General features: G+C 44.6%; 2 protein-coding genes across 2 annotated transcripts in view; one reads left to right on the top strand and one right to left on the bottom strand.

Annotated features, from left to right (window-relative positions):
• The window catches only part of mfap2 (microfibril associated protein 2), an 11,651-nt gene extending 7,722 nt beyond the window's left edge, over nt 1-3,929 (top strand). Inside the window, exons 7-9 of the mRNA XM_084417189.1 lie at nt 201-288; nt 383-456; nt 531-3,929. Coding sequence (XP_084273315.1) covers nt 201-288; nt 383-456; nt 531-634 — 266 coding nt within the window. The 3' untranslated portion in view covers nt 635-3,929. The remainder of the gene's footprint in view (nt 1-200; nt 289-382; nt 457-530) is intronic.
• Nucleotides 2,573-16,042, bottom strand: part of crocc (ciliary rootlet coiled-coil, rootletin) — a 33,880-nt gene continuing 20,410 nt past the window's right edge. Inside the window, exons 23-36 of the mRNA XM_084417158.1 lie at nt 14,917-15,060; nt 14,146-14,384; nt 13,144-13,303; nt 12,386-12,553; nt 11,707-12,142; nt 11,467-11,633; nt 11,241-11,361; nt 10,914-11,077; nt 9,914-10,129; nt 9,258-9,482; nt 8,866-9,015; nt 6,345-6,545; nt 4,568-4,699; nt 2,573-4,266 (exon numbers count right to left, since the gene is read on the bottom strand). Coding sequence (XP_084273284.1) covers nt 4,045-4,266; nt 4,568-4,699; nt 6,345-6,545; nt 8,866-9,015; nt 9,258-9,482; nt 9,914-10,129; nt 10,914-11,077; nt 11,241-11,361; nt 11,467-11,633; nt 11,707-12,142; nt 12,386-12,553; nt 13,144-13,303; nt 14,146-14,384; nt 14,917-15,060 — 2,745 coding nt within the window. The 3' untranslated portion in view covers nt 2,573-4,044. The remainder of the gene's footprint in view (nt 4,267-4,567; nt 4,700-6,344; nt 6,546-8,865; nt 9,016-9,257; nt 9,483-9,913; nt 10,130-10,913; nt 11,078-11,240; nt 11,362-11,466; nt 11,634-11,706; nt 12,143-12,385; nt 12,554-13,143; nt 13,304-14,145; nt 14,385-14,916; nt 15,061-16,042) is intronic.

Raw genomic sequence — 16,042 nt, forward strand, 5'->3', positions numbered from 1 at the left:
ATGAACTCAGAATAGCAAAAAAAAGTCACAATTGTGAGATTAAAAGTCGCAACTACCTTATTTGTTTTTATTTTATTTACTTTTTAAAAAGTGTGTTTTTGTCCAGAATATGACCAGGTCCCTCAGCGGATGTGTGTGTGCTGCTCACTGCATTGATCTGAGAAATAAGACTCGTTGATGTGTTTGTTGTGTGTTTTCAGACTGTCGTGAGGAACAGTATCCCTGCACTCGTCTCTATTCTGTCCATCAGCCGTGTAAACAGTGTCTCAACAGCATCTGCTTCTACAGGTCAGCACACACACAAACACTCACACACACACTCTTATTTCAGTTTTGAATAGTTGTAGTGAACTGTAACCGCCTCGTGGTGTTTGTGTCTCAGCCAGCGCAGGGTTTATGTGGTAAATAAGGAGATCTGCGTGAGGACTGTGTGTGCCCATGAGGAGCTGATGAGAGGTGAGTGTGTGTGTGTGTGTCGTCTTGCACTCGTTCAGTGAACGCAGACTAACATGTTATCTGTCTCTCTGCAGCGGATCTGTGTCGCGATCAGTTCTCGCGCTGTGGTGTAGTTGCACTCAGTGGCCAGTGTGGGGCGACGGGCGGCAGCTGCGCCAAGAGCTGCGGATCCTGTTAAACACACACACACACACACACTAGCCCTGGTACTGCCCATCAGACGCTGACACACACTCCAGCTGTAGGACTAAAACATCTTCTACGCAAGTATGCTAACACAACGCTAGCATGCGTAGCTGTTGTACACGCATAACCTCAGTTTCCTGTAAACATCTCAGCAAGATTGTTCCCAGTGTCACTCCATGATGACGGTTCTCGAGCTGAAAGAGAAAACTGACCATAGAAGAAGACACTTTTGCCCACTATAGCACCCCCGTGTGGCAACACTTGTGTTCTGCGCTCTGACGCATTTCAGAACGTAACAATTCTGTGTGTACTTGCGTAGAGTGTGTTTCAGACCTCTTTCCTCTTCATATATATATTCTCCAGCAGCATCTGATGTTTTCTGGTTTCATGTAAACTGATATTTACTGTAGTAATTGATCATCTGGCCTGTATGTTGCCACTGGTGCTGTTATCTGTTACACTGGTGCAGGAGAACAGAGATGTGTCGCGGTCGCATTATTACTGTTTGTCGTCCAGTGCTGTTGTTGTTGTTTACTTGTGTATTTTGTCTTGGGGTGAGTTATACTGAACCCAGACTCCTGACCTCCCAGCTAACGGGGAACGTTCTGGCAAGGTTCTCTCAAAGTTATGAACAAACGTTCTTCCAGTAACGTTTAATAGAACGTTTGTTCAAAGTTATCTGGTCTTTAATAATGTTCTCTAAATGTTAGCACAAAAACATTATTTATACATCGTTCATGGAACGTTTCTTTTCTGAAATGTTAACGTTTTTTAAATGTTACTACTTGTTTCAGAACGTTCAGAGAACATTCAAAAGCGTTCCCATAATGTTTGAAGAATGATACGAATGAGATGTTCCCTTAACGTTCACACAACCAAGAAAAAACATTTAAAACCAAAACTGTTTCTACAACTTAATGGTATGCTAACGTTTTTAAAACATTTTAGTTAGCTGGGATCTGTCATCAATCTGAAGAACTGTCAGGGTTCAGCTTTAATATACTCACCATTTACTGTAATATTAGCTGTTCCAAACCAAGTTTTGCAATTTATTAATAAACATTTTTGTACTTTACATGTAAATAACATGAAAACAGGACACGTTTTTAAAGAAGCTTACACATTTAAACAAAATCATTTTAATGAGTATAAAAACCATTCTAGCAAAACAAAAATACATTTATTTCACACATAAAACAAAAGACTGAGAAGAGTAGTAAACTAGCAGTTAAAATGCCATTTTTTCTTAATAACTTCAATCCATCATTTACGCGATATGTCGATCTGAAGGACGGGGTCGTGATCTTCATTTCTCCTTAATTACCAAACACCTTAATGTGATTGACTTTAAAATGTATTATAACAATTATTGAACAAAGATGACGTAAAGTGTCTCACCTCAGTAATTCGCGCCATTCCTGTCAGAGTCCGTTATTATTTCTGTGCGCGCTGCCGCGGTCAAGCGCGCGACCGAACTCGCGCTGAAATTTAACGTAGCCTACATTGTCAGAGAATCGCATTGTGAAAAACGCTTTCGGAATTCTTGCGACTACAAATGAATCTCAGTGTGAAACTGAACACGACAAGTCTTCAGATCAACATTAATCTCGTAAGTGAGATGTATATTTCAGATTTAGAGGGGGATTTAACTGCAGGGTGAGTAGATTACATTCACTGATCAGTAACTGACCTGTCAACAATCAGTTGAGGTAAACATAGCAATAACTGAATAACACATGATAAACATGTTTGTGTTTTAGGTGTTTTAAAAAACGCATTCACATAAACCATAAATATTACAGTAAAATATTCAAGTATTTGTGTTGAGTATGTGTCAGTGTGCAGGGAATGGGAGCATTTCATCATTAGGCAGAAATATATTCACCTCATAAAAAAAGTCATTACATTTCATTACTAAAGTCATTAGTCATTATTTTCATTACAGTAAAGAATTATGAGAATAAAATGTGATGAATTGTTATAATAATAGTGTCGTAATGTAACAAATCTTGGTCCTAAAATAAGCTTCATTAAGCAAAATACCATTGATATACTTTTGGTTTTGGGGTAAATATTACTCTGACATTTCCAGACATGTTTTTTAGTGTAAAAAAAAACAAAACAAAAAACTCACAATATCTCTAAAAGCCCGTTCACACCAAGAACGATAACTATAAACATAATTAAAATCGTTTTGTTTATTATAAGCGTTCCTCTGTGCATTATCATTATAGGTGTTTCTCTCTACTATTCTTTCTTTTATAGTTATCGTCCTTGGTGTAAACAGGCCTTAAAAGTTTAGTTCACCAAAAAATGACCATTAGCCCATGGTTTACTCTCCGTCAACTCATCCTAGGTGTGTATGACATCCTTCTGTCAGACGAACACAATCAGAGTTATATTAAAAACAGTGATTAATCACATTTAAAATAGAAGTTTGTGTTTACATAATATGTGTGTGTACTGTGTATAATTATTTTGTATATATAAATACACACACATGCATGTATAGCCTCTATATATATTTATACATCATTTATATTATATATAAATATTTGATATATAAATAAATAAAACTTCTTAAATATATACATGCGTGTGTGCATTTATATATACAAAATAATTATACACAGTACACACACATATAATGTAAACACAAACTTCTATTTTGGATGCGGTGAATAGCGATTAATCGTTGCCCAGCACAAATTAAAAAATATCCTGGCTCTTCAAAACTTTATAATGGTGCCTGAGATTTTGAAGCCCAAAAAAGTGCATGCATATATCCATCATAAAAGTAATCCATACGGCTCCAGGGGTTAATAAAGGCCTTCTGCGTTTTTGTAAGACGTTTTTTACGGACGTAAGCCAGTTATTGTAGTTTATAAAGTAAATTAAAGGAGAACTCCGGTCAATCGATTGTCGAGTTCACGCGCATAGGTTTATTACCTATGATCACGCGCGTGAACTCGACAATCGACTACTGTGGACTTCGACCGAAAACAGGATGTAAATACAGGTATGAGCGCTGGCTGAATTAACATCATTTTTATTAATATCTTTCACATCTACTGCAGTCAGATTCACCCGCGTTCACTCTGAAGGAATCACTCACATGACCTGTGCACTTGTAATAACACATCAAGGATGTTAAGAGGCTAAAAGCAGGTTTAAAACTTGCCCCATTGAAGTCAACAGGGTGCAAATTTTAAAACGAGGATAACACGGTGTAGGCAACACCGATTTTTGTCATTGTTCTCTGTATTGACAGCACTCCAAATGTACAATGTACAAATGTAAATGAGCTCAATGTTAAAATTGACCGGAGTTCTCCTTTAAGGGATAATTGTAATGTTTGTGTGAACTCTTGAGGAGCAGCCGCTGTGCACATGTTGATGTGGCTCACGTTAGCGAGGGCGTTCTGCGGCGGATCTCGTGCTGTAGCTGCTCCTTCAGCGTGGACACCTGCTCCTCCAGACCCCTGACGCGCTGGCGGTGCGCTCTCTCTCGCGCGGATAGCGTTCGCTCCGCCTCTCTGAGACTGACGCGGAGTCTCTCGTCCTCGCGCACGCGGGCCGACTGCTCGCTAGTGCTCTGACTCTGCTCCAGCTCGGCCACCTGAGCCTGAAACACACACATGCATCAAACACCACACACACACACACACGGTCCACAACTGAACACCCACTGTAACCATAGCAACAGCAGAAACCATAGCAACCCCTGACACCGCAACGAGTGCATTTCTACGAAGCGCAAAACACAAACATAACCTGTTCTGCCACTGCTTTTGCTAAAGAAAATAACTTTACATCAACCCAAGCTACTTTCAAATGTGCATTTCTGATAGACAAAACATGTCATATTAAAAATATTATTAATAATAATTGATTTTTTTGGTGCTGTTTGTAATGTAAAGGCGTACCTGCAGCATCACGATCTGTTTCTGCGCGTCCTGCAGCTCCTGCTCGACGGTGTTGAGCGAACGATCCAGGCGGCCTTTCTCCGCACACAAGCGCATGCTACTCTCCTCCGTCTTCAGCTTCTGACGCTCCACCTGACCAATCAGATCATCACAATCGGAACATCACAATCACATTCACAATCAGAACATCATCAGTCAGAACATCATCAGTCAGAACATCATCAGTCAGAACATCATCAGTCAGAACATCAATCACAATCATAACAATCATCCGTCCTTCGGATGAGACGTTAAAGGTGCAGTCTGTAAGAATGACAACTAGTGGTGGAAATAGGTACTGCATGGCACTCCCGGTAAAGAGTAGGGGTGTAACCCCGGTGTGTGTGTGTGTGTGTCCCTCGTCACCTTCTCCAGTGAGTGTGTGTGTGTCCCTCCCGTCACCTTCTCCAGTGAGTGAGTGTGTGTCCCTCTTGTCACCTTCTCCAGTGAGTGTGTGTGTGTGTGTGTGTGTGTGTGTGTGTGTGTGTGTGTGAGTGTGTGTGTGTCCCTCCCGTCACCTTCTCCAGTGAGTGAGTGTGTGTCCCTCTTGTCACCTTCTCCAGTGAGTGTGTGTGTGTGTGTGTGTGTGTGTGTGTGTGTGTGTGAGTGTGTGTGTGTCCCTCCCGTCACCTTCTCCAGTGAGTGAGTGAGTGTGTGTGTGTGTGTGTGTGTGTGTGTCCCTCCCGTCACCTTCTCCAGTGAGTGAGTGTGTGTGTGTGTGTCCCTCTTGTCACCTTCTCCAGTGAGTGTGTGTGTGTGTGAGTGTGTGTGTGTCCCTCCCGTCACCTTCTCCAGTGAGTGAGTGTGTGTGTGTGTGTGTCCCTCTTGTCACCTTCTCCAGTGAGTGTGTGTGTGTGTGTGTGTGTGAGTGTGTCCCTCCCGTCACCTTCTCCAGTGAGTGTGTGTGTGTGTGTCCCTCCCGTCACCTTCTCCAGTGAGTGAGTGTGTGTGTGTGTGTGTCCCTCCCGTCACCTTCTCCAGTGAGTGAGTGTGTGTGTGTGTGTGTCCCTCCCGTCACCTTCTCCAGTGAGTGAGTGTGTGTGTGAGTGTGTCCCTCCCGTCACCTTCTCCAGTGAGTGTGTGTGTGTGTGTCCCTCCCGTCACCTTCTCCAGTGAGTGAGTGTGTGTGTGTGTGTGTCCCTCCCGTCACCTTCTCCAGTGAGTGTGTGTGAGTGTGTGTGTGTCCCTCCCGTCACCTTCTCCAGTGAGTGTGTGTGAGTGTGTGTGTCCCTCCCGTCACCTTCTCCAGTGAGTGTGTGTGTGTGTGTGTGTGTGTGTGTGTCCCTCTTGTCACCTTCTCCAGTGAGTGTGTGTGTGTGTGTCCCTCCCGTCACCTTCTCCAGTGAGTGAGTGTGTGTGTGTGTGTCCCTCCCGTCACCTTCTCCAGTGAGTGTGTGTGAGTGTGTGTGTGTCCCTCCCGTCACCTTCTCCAGTGAGTGTGTGTGAGTGTGTGTGTCCCTCCCGTCACCTTCTCCAGTGAGTGTGTGTGTGTGTGTGTGTGTGTGTGTGTCCCTCTTGTCACCTTCTCCAGTGAGTGTGTGTGTGCGTGTGTGTGTGTGTGAGTGTGAGTGTGTGTGTGTCCCTCCCGTCACCTTCTCCAGTGAGTGTGTGTGTGTGTGTGTGTCCCTCCTGTCACCTTCTCCAGTGAGTGAGTGTGTGTGTGTGTGTGTGTGTGTGTGTCCCTCCCGTCACCTTCTCCAGTGAGTGTGTGTGTGTGTGTGTGTGTCCCTCCCGTCACCTTCTCCAGAGTGCTCCTCAGCGCAGTCTTGTCCTTCTCGAGGCGCACCGCCTGTCTCTCGGACTCTCTCCTCTCGGTCTCCAGTAAGGCCACGGCTCTCTGGAGGCTGCGCAGACGCTCCTCTGCAGACGCTCGCTCCGCCTGCGCAGACTGAAGCGCTCGCTGGGCCTCGGCCAGGCTGTCGGTCCTCTGGCGCAGAGCCTGCGGGAGCGTTCACCCGTCTCGTTAAAACAGTCCCTCTCAGATCTATAACTCTGTGCGTTCACACTGGCACTGCAGTCAAACTGGAGTCAGACCTCCTCCGTCCACTGCAGTGCGTTTGGTCTAAAGCTCGACACACCCAGGACGATAACGATAAAGATATAGTTCTAAAAATCGTTCTCAATGTTAAAGAACAGCAGAGTTCACACCACAGCTGTGGCGATATAGAGAATGATATCGTTGGGATCACTTTCGGAACAATTTTTTTTTCCAGCTGTTGAACGATAAAACACTGACAGCCAATCAGAATCCACTCGAATTTAAGGGATCGCGCATTTAAAATGGCAGTTAATCGCCGAGGTCCAGAAAAATCCAGCACCGTTTGACAGTCAAGCCCCTTTTCAAGAACATGGATCTGCAGAACAATCGCTCCATCCCTCTGAGTAAACATCAGTAGCGCCTCAGGTGTCAGCGCTCGCTCCCACAACACCGTCTGGCTTCCTTTCAAGTTGCGGTGAAAAAGACCACGGGCCCTATTTAACGATCTAAGCGCATGGTCTAAAGCGCACGGCATGAGTTCACTTAGGGCGAGTCCGAATCCACTTCTGCTAGTTTAACAATGGGAAAAATGGTCGGCGCTCCCGGTGCTGGTCTAAAAGGGTTGTCCCTATTCTCTTAATGAGTAATGGGTGTGTTTTGGGATTTACGTGCGTTAAACCAATCAGAGTCTCATCTCACATTCCCTTTAAACTACGACTGTTGCGTTCGCGTCTCACGCCTCTTGCGGCGCCATGATACAAGTCCAAATACGCTCTTTTAAAAACCATCAAATTTTCCTCACAATAACATGCGTTGTGTTTGTGCACTGACATCGAAAGCTTACAGTCAAACCAAACATTATTCAGACACCAGATATAATTTGTGATATTGTTTCACTAGTGTGATCAGGACACTATAGCTCATTTCTGTAAGTGAGGAGAGCAGAATAAAGTAAACTGTGACATATTATACCCAATAACTCTTCATACAGTGACTACCAGTGACCTAACCTAACCCTAACCCTACCAGTGACCTAACCTAACCCTAACCCTACCAGTGACCTAACCTAACCCTAACCCTACCAGTGACCTAACCTAACCCTAACCCTACCAGTGACCTAACCTAACCCTAACCCTACCAGTGACATTTATAAACAAAATGATTGGGACACTTTGAGCTGATCATGTTTTGCTGAAGTGTGTTTTCTTTAATTGCTAATGCTCTTTTTACACACAGACTGAACAAAATGAAGCATTGCTTGGTGATTGGTTGAGCTAAACTGGTATTATCTAATTGTGTAGTTAAATTTAACAGCTGACAGATATTCAACATAATTCATGTGTGAGACAGTTGTAGTGGAATTAATTAGATAAGATTAATTATGTTACTAACCATGAAAATCTGAACTTAGATTTATTATTTATTACACTTCCCATTTCTATGTCTGATGGTGACTAACTTTCCATTCCAGATCTAACAATAAAACAGGATAACTTTTACTTCCTTTTATTTAGGATGTAGCCACCAGACGAACTTTCGATATGATCTAACCTTCTAACAAACTTTTGACTCAATGTAACCTGGGTCGAATGGAACTTTTAGAAAGGACTTAATGTTCTGTTTATGTTGACTGTATTGTGAAATGATTGACTGAAATATTAACCCCTTACAATGTTTTTGATATTTTGCTGATGTAGCTAACAAAGGGTAATGACAAGGGGGGGGCTTGCTTTAAACAATTCAACCAATCATATTGATAGCGCATGACATGTTAGTCATGATGATTCTATTTTGATATGTCTGGCTTTACCCTATAAAGCCTATTGTATTTTTATGTTGGGCCGAGAATCTCTGAGTATTGCTCGAGAAATCTCCCGGCCGTTTTGAATAAACCATCTGAGGGGCATTTACTGAAGTCTGTCTCATTTGTTTTTATGCTGCGCAGCAAAGAAGTTAGGTTAGTGAACTCAGCCAGATGTCGATTGAAGACGCAAGAGCTAGAGTATAAAGGGTATTAAGTGTCGATTGTAGACGCTCTGTGTCGATTGTAGACGCAACAGTTTTATTTTAGGTAGTCAGATTTAAGAATTTTCCATCACACAGTCTAACAGAAGGACGGACAAAACCAGTGAAACATCAACTGAGTTCTGCTCATATTTCATTACCATTTTCAGAGCTATATTTTCTAAACTATGAACCATTTTCCAGTGTAAAGACCCTTTTCTAAACTATTGTGCGGTTAAGCTGTGATAATGTGAGAGCTGTCGAAGGTGTGTGTCACCTCCTGTGTGTTGTGCAGCTCGGCCTCCAGCTCGGCTCGGATCGTCTGACTCCGGCTCAGCTCCGCCTGCAGTGTGTGCACGCGCTCCGTGAGGACGCCGACGCTCCGCTTCCCGTCCGACAGCGACGCTCGGAGGCCGTCCACGCGCTCCTGAACACACATCAACAGGACATCGCTCAGAACACACCGCACATCAACAGGACATCGCTCAACAGGACATCGCTCAGAACACACCGCACATCAACAGGACATCGCTCAACAGGACATCGCTCAGAACACACCGCACATCAACAGGACATCGCTACCAATAAATTTAAATTTGATTAAGTATTCGACTCCAGAATTGGACTAGATGTTGGCTTCCCAGGCCTGGACGTGACACACTCTCTCACCTGCATCTGCCTGCGCTCGCCCTCGGCCTGGCCCAGAGTCTTCTGCAGTGCGGTCAGACGCCCCTGGGTGGCGCTGTGGGCAGCCGAGGACTCCTGCAGACTCTGGGAGAGAGCCAGCGCTCGCTCCTTCTGAACGCTCTCTCCGTCCTGAGCTTTGGCCAGCAGCGCCGTCAGCCGCTCCACCTCCCGCTGAAGACTCGCCACGCGAGACTCGCCCTCTGACACCTGAGGCACGCGAGACGACATCGTTAACTTCACAGTCTTCAATGATTTTCACTTTTAATTAAAGTTTGTCATGTGATTCACCTCATAGCTGCTGGTTTGGTTCATCCCTTATAACACTTTGGTGCTCTTCGCGTGTCAGTCAAAAATGACTGAAATGTATTTATTTCAATGAAATAAATGTACTGTATTTTAGTTTGATAATGTTTTTTATTTAATATTTAGCATTTTTAGGTGATAATTTATATTTACACTGCATTTATAATCCATTTATTCACTCTTTGAGCATAGATGCTGGACTGAGACACTATTTTCTTCTGGAAACAAGTGACTATTTTTTCAGTCAAAAATGCCCGAAGAGCACCAGAGGCTACAGGGAAACCCCTCCCAGGAGGCATCACTGCTAAACCAGCGGGCGGCTCTGAGTTCGGCACCTGTTTGGCGGCGCTCTCGTGCCGGTCGTGAGCCGTCTGGATCTCCATCTCTCTCTCCGTCAGACTCAGCCTCAGTCTCTGCAGCTCTCCCTCCAGGCTCCGCCTCCCCAGCTCCACCCGCGTGCCCCGGCCCTCCGCCTCCTCCAGCGCCTCCCGCAGCCGCCGCCGCTCCGCCTCCACCCGCGCCTCGCCCGCGCGCAGCTGACTGCACTGCTCCTGTAGGGGGCGACGGAGTCACTGACAGCCCTTCCTCAACCCGCTATCTTACGCCTCGTTTACACTGCAGGTCTTCATGCACAATTCTGATTGGATGCCTATATCCGATTTTTTTGACCGTCCGTTCACACGTTCTTTCAATTGTGACCCATTCATGCGTTTACACCTGACTGAAACTATGCTATCTGAAACGTCGCGCGTGCTTAAAGGGAGTTCTTGCACAGATGGACGAACGTGAAATATGCTTGATGCTAGCTCTGCGATAAATGTGAAGTTCGCTAATGAAAGTGCGTATCTAAAGCACAAATTTTATTTCTCGTGCCATTTATACGGCAAAAATAGTTTTTGCGTGCATAATACGCACTGTAAACGCCTTGGTAGGATTAGGGGTGTGGAGTGCGTGTGTATTACACGCAGTAAAGTGCATAACATATGCACACAAAAACTATTTATGGCGTATAAATGGCACGAGAAATCAAATTCGTGCTATACGCACTTTGATGAGATCGTGGCGGGCTTTAACGAGGAGCGTTTTTTTTTTTTTTACCTTAGAATAGTTTATATCTCACAATTCTGACTTTATTTCACGCAATTGTGAGAAAAAAAGTCTGAATTGTGAGATAAAAAGTCATTATTATTACTTATTTATTATTCAGTGGCGGAAACAAGCTTCCATACATCTCTGATTTATATCTGATGTATCTCCGCATATGAGCGAGGCCTGAAGCCGATCTGGAAATCACTGGCAGTGTAAACGAGGCCTGAGATGGACGTGACCTCTGACCTCCACACGCCTGCGCTCGGCCTCGGCGCTCAGGGACAGTCTCTCCAGCTCCTTGATTCGCTCGTTCAGCGCTCGCCGCTCTCTCTCTCCTCTCCGCAGGGACTCATCCTGCTCGTGCAGCAGAGCCTGAGCCGACGACAGCTTCACATCCACGCCACGCTTATCTACACACACACACAATCAACAAACCGCTCCAGAAATGAGCGGAATCTGACAAAACCTTGACAATCGCGATGAGAAAAACAATTCATAAAGCAAATCTTTATTTGAAAGTTCATGTGTCATTATTACGATTTGCTTTGCATGAGAAGGATGGATGTGTGTTACCCTCCTGGCACTCCTGTAGTGTGCTGTGTAGCTGAGTGAGGCGCTGGTGGGCGGAGTCTCTCTCTGATGTCACTTCCTGTAATTCCCTCTGCAGTGACCCCAGTTGACCCCGCGCCTCGTCCTGCGCACACATAAATCACACTCTCACTCGGTCCACACTATCACAATACAATAGTTATAATTATAGTTATAGTTATTGTTAGTTTATCATCGTAATAGTTATTACTCGGTCTCTCTGAGCCTCGCGCAGCTCCAGCAGGAAGTCTCGTAGGCCGCTGCGCAGGGTCTCGGGGTCGAGCTCGGGCGGGGCGACGGGCAGCGGGGCGTCGGTCCTCTCTGGAGACACCGGCCTCAGCATGATGGTGTTATCAGGAGTCACGTGACCTGCCACATCTGGCGGACGGCAGAGAAAGGGTTGAGGTAAAGCAGAACTCAAACACAACTTTCTAGAGGAAGCAAATCTGACCTTTGGGTGGCGACAGCGAGCAGTGCAGCGGGGAGACACTCCGGTGGCGGGACATCATCCCTGAGCTCAGAGAGGAAGGGGAGGAGCCTGCCGGGCTCCGCCCCCTGCTGCTGCTCCGCCCACTGGCCCCGATGCCCAGCGTGCGCGTGAGTGCCGACTGCAGGCTGCTCATCCTGAACTCCAGATCCCGGCGCCCCGCCTCCGCTCGCGATAGCTCCGCCTCCGTCGCCACCAGACGGCCCTGCGCGTCACTCAACTGCAGCTGCATCTGCGCAGACGCATCCGAGGCCGACTGCGCGCGGACGGAGAGGTTACGTGCCTCGTCCTGAAGCTTCTTCTCACAGCCGCGAGCGTCCTGTAGCTGAGACGCTAACTCTCGCTCGCGACTGCGCCAGCACAACTCGCTCTCGCTCACACGCCTCTGTAGAGAAGACAGCTGGAGACAGACACACCGGGTGAGACGTCGTTTCATTTCATTTAAAGGGATAGTTCAAATCAAATTACTTTGCCATTATAAAGCTTGGAAGAGCCAGGACATTGTTTAATATAACTCTGATAGTGTTCGTCTGAGAGAAGAGTGTCATATACACCTAGGATGGCTTGAGGGAGAGTAAATCATGGGGTAATTTTCATTTTTGGGTGAACTATCCCTTTAACACTGTAATTACTGAGATCTCACCTCCTTCTGAAGAGAGTTTCTGCTAGTTTCTGTCTCGGCGAGTCTCTGTTTGAGCGAGATCAGTTCTCTCGCTCGCTCCTCGTCCTTCTGCTCCTCCGCGGATAAACGCGCCTGCAGTTCAGTCGTCTGCTTAGCCGTCTGCTCGCGCTCGGCATCCACAACTTTCACCTGACCGCACAGAGTCGTACACGTCAAACCACAGCAAACCACTTTACTTTCAGCCAACCAGCAGCCTCCCAGTCTCTCTCTCTCTCTCTCTCAACGCTGAGTGATTAAACTGCAGTTCATCCACTGGCCACTAGAGGCTGCAGAAGAGACTCAATCCCATAAACCCCCATGTTAATATACCCAACTTTACAGCAGAAACACATGTTTACAGTCTGGGGCAGAAAGTGGTTCTGGTCTATAAAGCTGATGTTGCTCTTCATGACGACTGTGAGGGGAGTTTTTATAACTCATCCGTTTAAATTATAATAAGCCTTAAAGTTCTGCATAATTAAGGGCGTGGCCACTTGAGTGACAGGTGGATTGCCGCTGATGTCACTACTAGCCGTTTGTCTGCTAGCGTCACGTCACTTCAGCTAATCCGCCTCGCTGCACATTTTCGTCTATCCGGGAGTGACGCTGCCAAGATGGCGACGGCCGGCTCCGCCCACTTCGGGCGCTCTTCAGAAACACTACGGGTGATGTCACAGACACTACGAACATATTTTTTCCAGCCTATGCTCTCAGTGCTTAGGAGTTGGCCTCAGTCTGACCTGTCTGCGCAGCTCCTGCAGTTCCCTGCGCGCCTCCAGTCGGGATCTCTCCACCTCACGCAGACGCGAGCGCAGATCTGACACCTCCGTCTGCGCAGACGCCAGACTCTCCTCCAGCACACACGCCTTCTGCTCCTTCTCCTCACACACACGCTTCACGCTGGACACAAAGCACAGGCCCTCCAATCAGCACTGCGGAAAGAACCCCATCTGCATGCTAATTTGCATACTGTTCTAAATAGTAATTTTGACTGAAAATTTTTACATTAGTTTAAAAAAATATATATTATTCTTCATCAGAATGGTATTAAACTTGGTAAAGATTTTGGCACTTGCTGTGTGAACACACACACACACACACACACAAAAAATCCTGGACATGATCTGAACAGGTTAAATGGTGCTGTAAACAATAGTCACTCTTGTGCTCCTCGCGGTCAGAAATGACGCATTGGAAACGAATGCGAGACGAAGTTCCTCTAGTGGAAGCGTTTGGTACTGCAGCCGAACAACATCTCACTGAACGCTCATTTACTGAGATATCAACCTCACATTTGGAACACAACTTTAGATTTATGAATTTGATTTTCTCACAGGTTTAGAGTAAAACGTGTGATTGAAAATATATTTCATATAAAAATTGAAAATAGTATTTTTGCACATTTTTCATGACAATAAATGTAAAATTCTGTAACTTTTAAAAACTTTTTTCACTTCAGCAATAATCTGCCAAGTGTTGTCTTTAAAAACAGATCAAACTTCAGTCTGTGCTTTAAAGCATCAAGATTTAAAGTTGGAAATGTAATTTTCTATGCTCAAAAAGTGAATAAATGGATTATAAATGCAGCGTAAATATAATTTAGTACCATAAAATCCATAATATAAAAAAAAAAAGATTGAACTAAAATATAGTACATTCATTTTATTGAAATAAAAAAATTAATTAGTAATTTTTGACCGACAAGCGAAGAGCAGCAGAGGGTTAAAGTCTTCATCCGTCACCTGATCCTCTCGCTCTCTGCCGATCTCAGTGCTTCCCTCAGCTGCGCGTTTGATTGGCTGAGAGCGTCCCTCTCCTTGGTGACATCACTAAGGGAGCGCCGCAGCTCCGCCCCCTCTCGCCTAAGCCCCTCCCCTGCCTCCCGTATCTCGCTCAAACGTTTATCCGTCTCCAGAAGATCTCTCCTGGCACTGTCCCGGCTCTCCTCGCTGGACGACAGCAGCGCGCGACACTCCTCCAACTGCACGAGGGCAAAAACACAGTTTAAAGGTGCAGTGTGTAATATTTAGGAGGATCTGCTGACAGAACTGCAATATAATAAACATAACTATGTTTTCAGTGGTGTATAAAGACCTTACATAATGAACCATTATGTGTTTATTAGCTTAGAATGTTTCTACGGTGGCCCTGAGCGGACAAACACGTTTCGTCACTATGTTGTTCTTCATGATAAGAAGCTTCAGCTGAAGTCAGCGAATAAAACACTGACACAATGATGAACAAGTCACAATAATATTCACAATAACATCGTTTTACTGAATAATTAAGTAAACCTCATTTCTTAATTAATCTTTGTAAAGAATCCTCAGTGTTTAACTGGCTACTCTCTGCTGTCTCAGACGACGACATCACTTCCTGTCGGCCACCGTAACTCCTGTTGGGTGCAGTTCACAACCTCACCACTAGATGCCGCTAAAACTCACACACTGCCCCTTTAACAGCAATAACTCATTTAACTGCGGTGTTTTGCTCCTCTGGTTGAGGCCTCTGACCTCTGTGAGCGCCGTGTCGGCTCGCGTCTGCTGGTCTGCGCTGTTCTCCTGCAGTCTGCGCAGCTCTCGGTCGTGTGCGCTGGCTGCGTCCTGGAGCTCACTGCGCAGCTCCTGCAGTTCTGCCTTCACAGACGCCACCGCAGCCTAGCCACAAAACAACACACTCATTACACAGACACAACCACAACACTTTCATATTAATCAATCAAGCCAACCACACATTAGCCATGCTTCCATCCAAGTATTTTAGAGCGAAGTTTGAGAAACAATGCTGGACTGAATGCGCATAAAATCTTAAAATGCACATTTTTTATTCAATAAAAATAGACATGCGCATTAACTACGACTAATGCTGTGCAGGGATTAATCACATCTAAATTAAAGGTTTGTGTTTACATAATATATGTGTGTGTACTGTGTATAATTATTTTGTATATACACACACATGCATATATATATTTAAGAAAAATGTGTTATTTATCTATCAAATATTAATATTTATATATAAGTTATATATACAATATATACATGCAAATATTTCTCACATATATACATACATGTGTGTGTATATACAAAATCATGATACAGTACACACACATATATTATGTAAACACAAAATAGTTTTTAGCCCTAACTACGATTGAAGCACATTTACCGAATAAATTCCTTGACGCGCAACAATATTTCACTAATTAATTCCCTAATTAATGATTTTGTTTATAAATTTTGTACTCAATTATAAAGACTTCACTTGTTTCATGACTGGATGATTCAGAGTTTTTGAACGAATCTCTTGAATGATTCAATAAAAATTTTTTTTAACAATCACTTGTCGCCACCTACTGGTGTAACGATATAAGCGATCGTTATTTGAAGCGCCTGCCGGCAGTTACTTTTAAAAGGTGATTTACTCTATTTTGATCGTAGACATCAGTGTTTATATCCGAACTGTAATTAATTTAAACCCAGGGTCCTCTGCGTGTGTGAACGTGTTGTGAAAAGAAAAAAAAAAACACTTGCGCAACTTCTGTGCAACAATACACTTAATATACAAACATTTGGAATTGTTGTAATAAATATTAGGAATTTCACTGGTTTGAGCGAAGTTTATTAATAAGGTGTTGCC

Source organism: Rutilus rutilus (genome assembly GCF_951802725.1).
Source record: "Rutilus rutilus genome assembly, chromosome: 8".
Lineage (NCBI taxonomy): Eukaryota > Metazoa > Chordata > Actinopteri > Cypriniformes > Leuciscidae > Rutilus > Rutilus rutilus.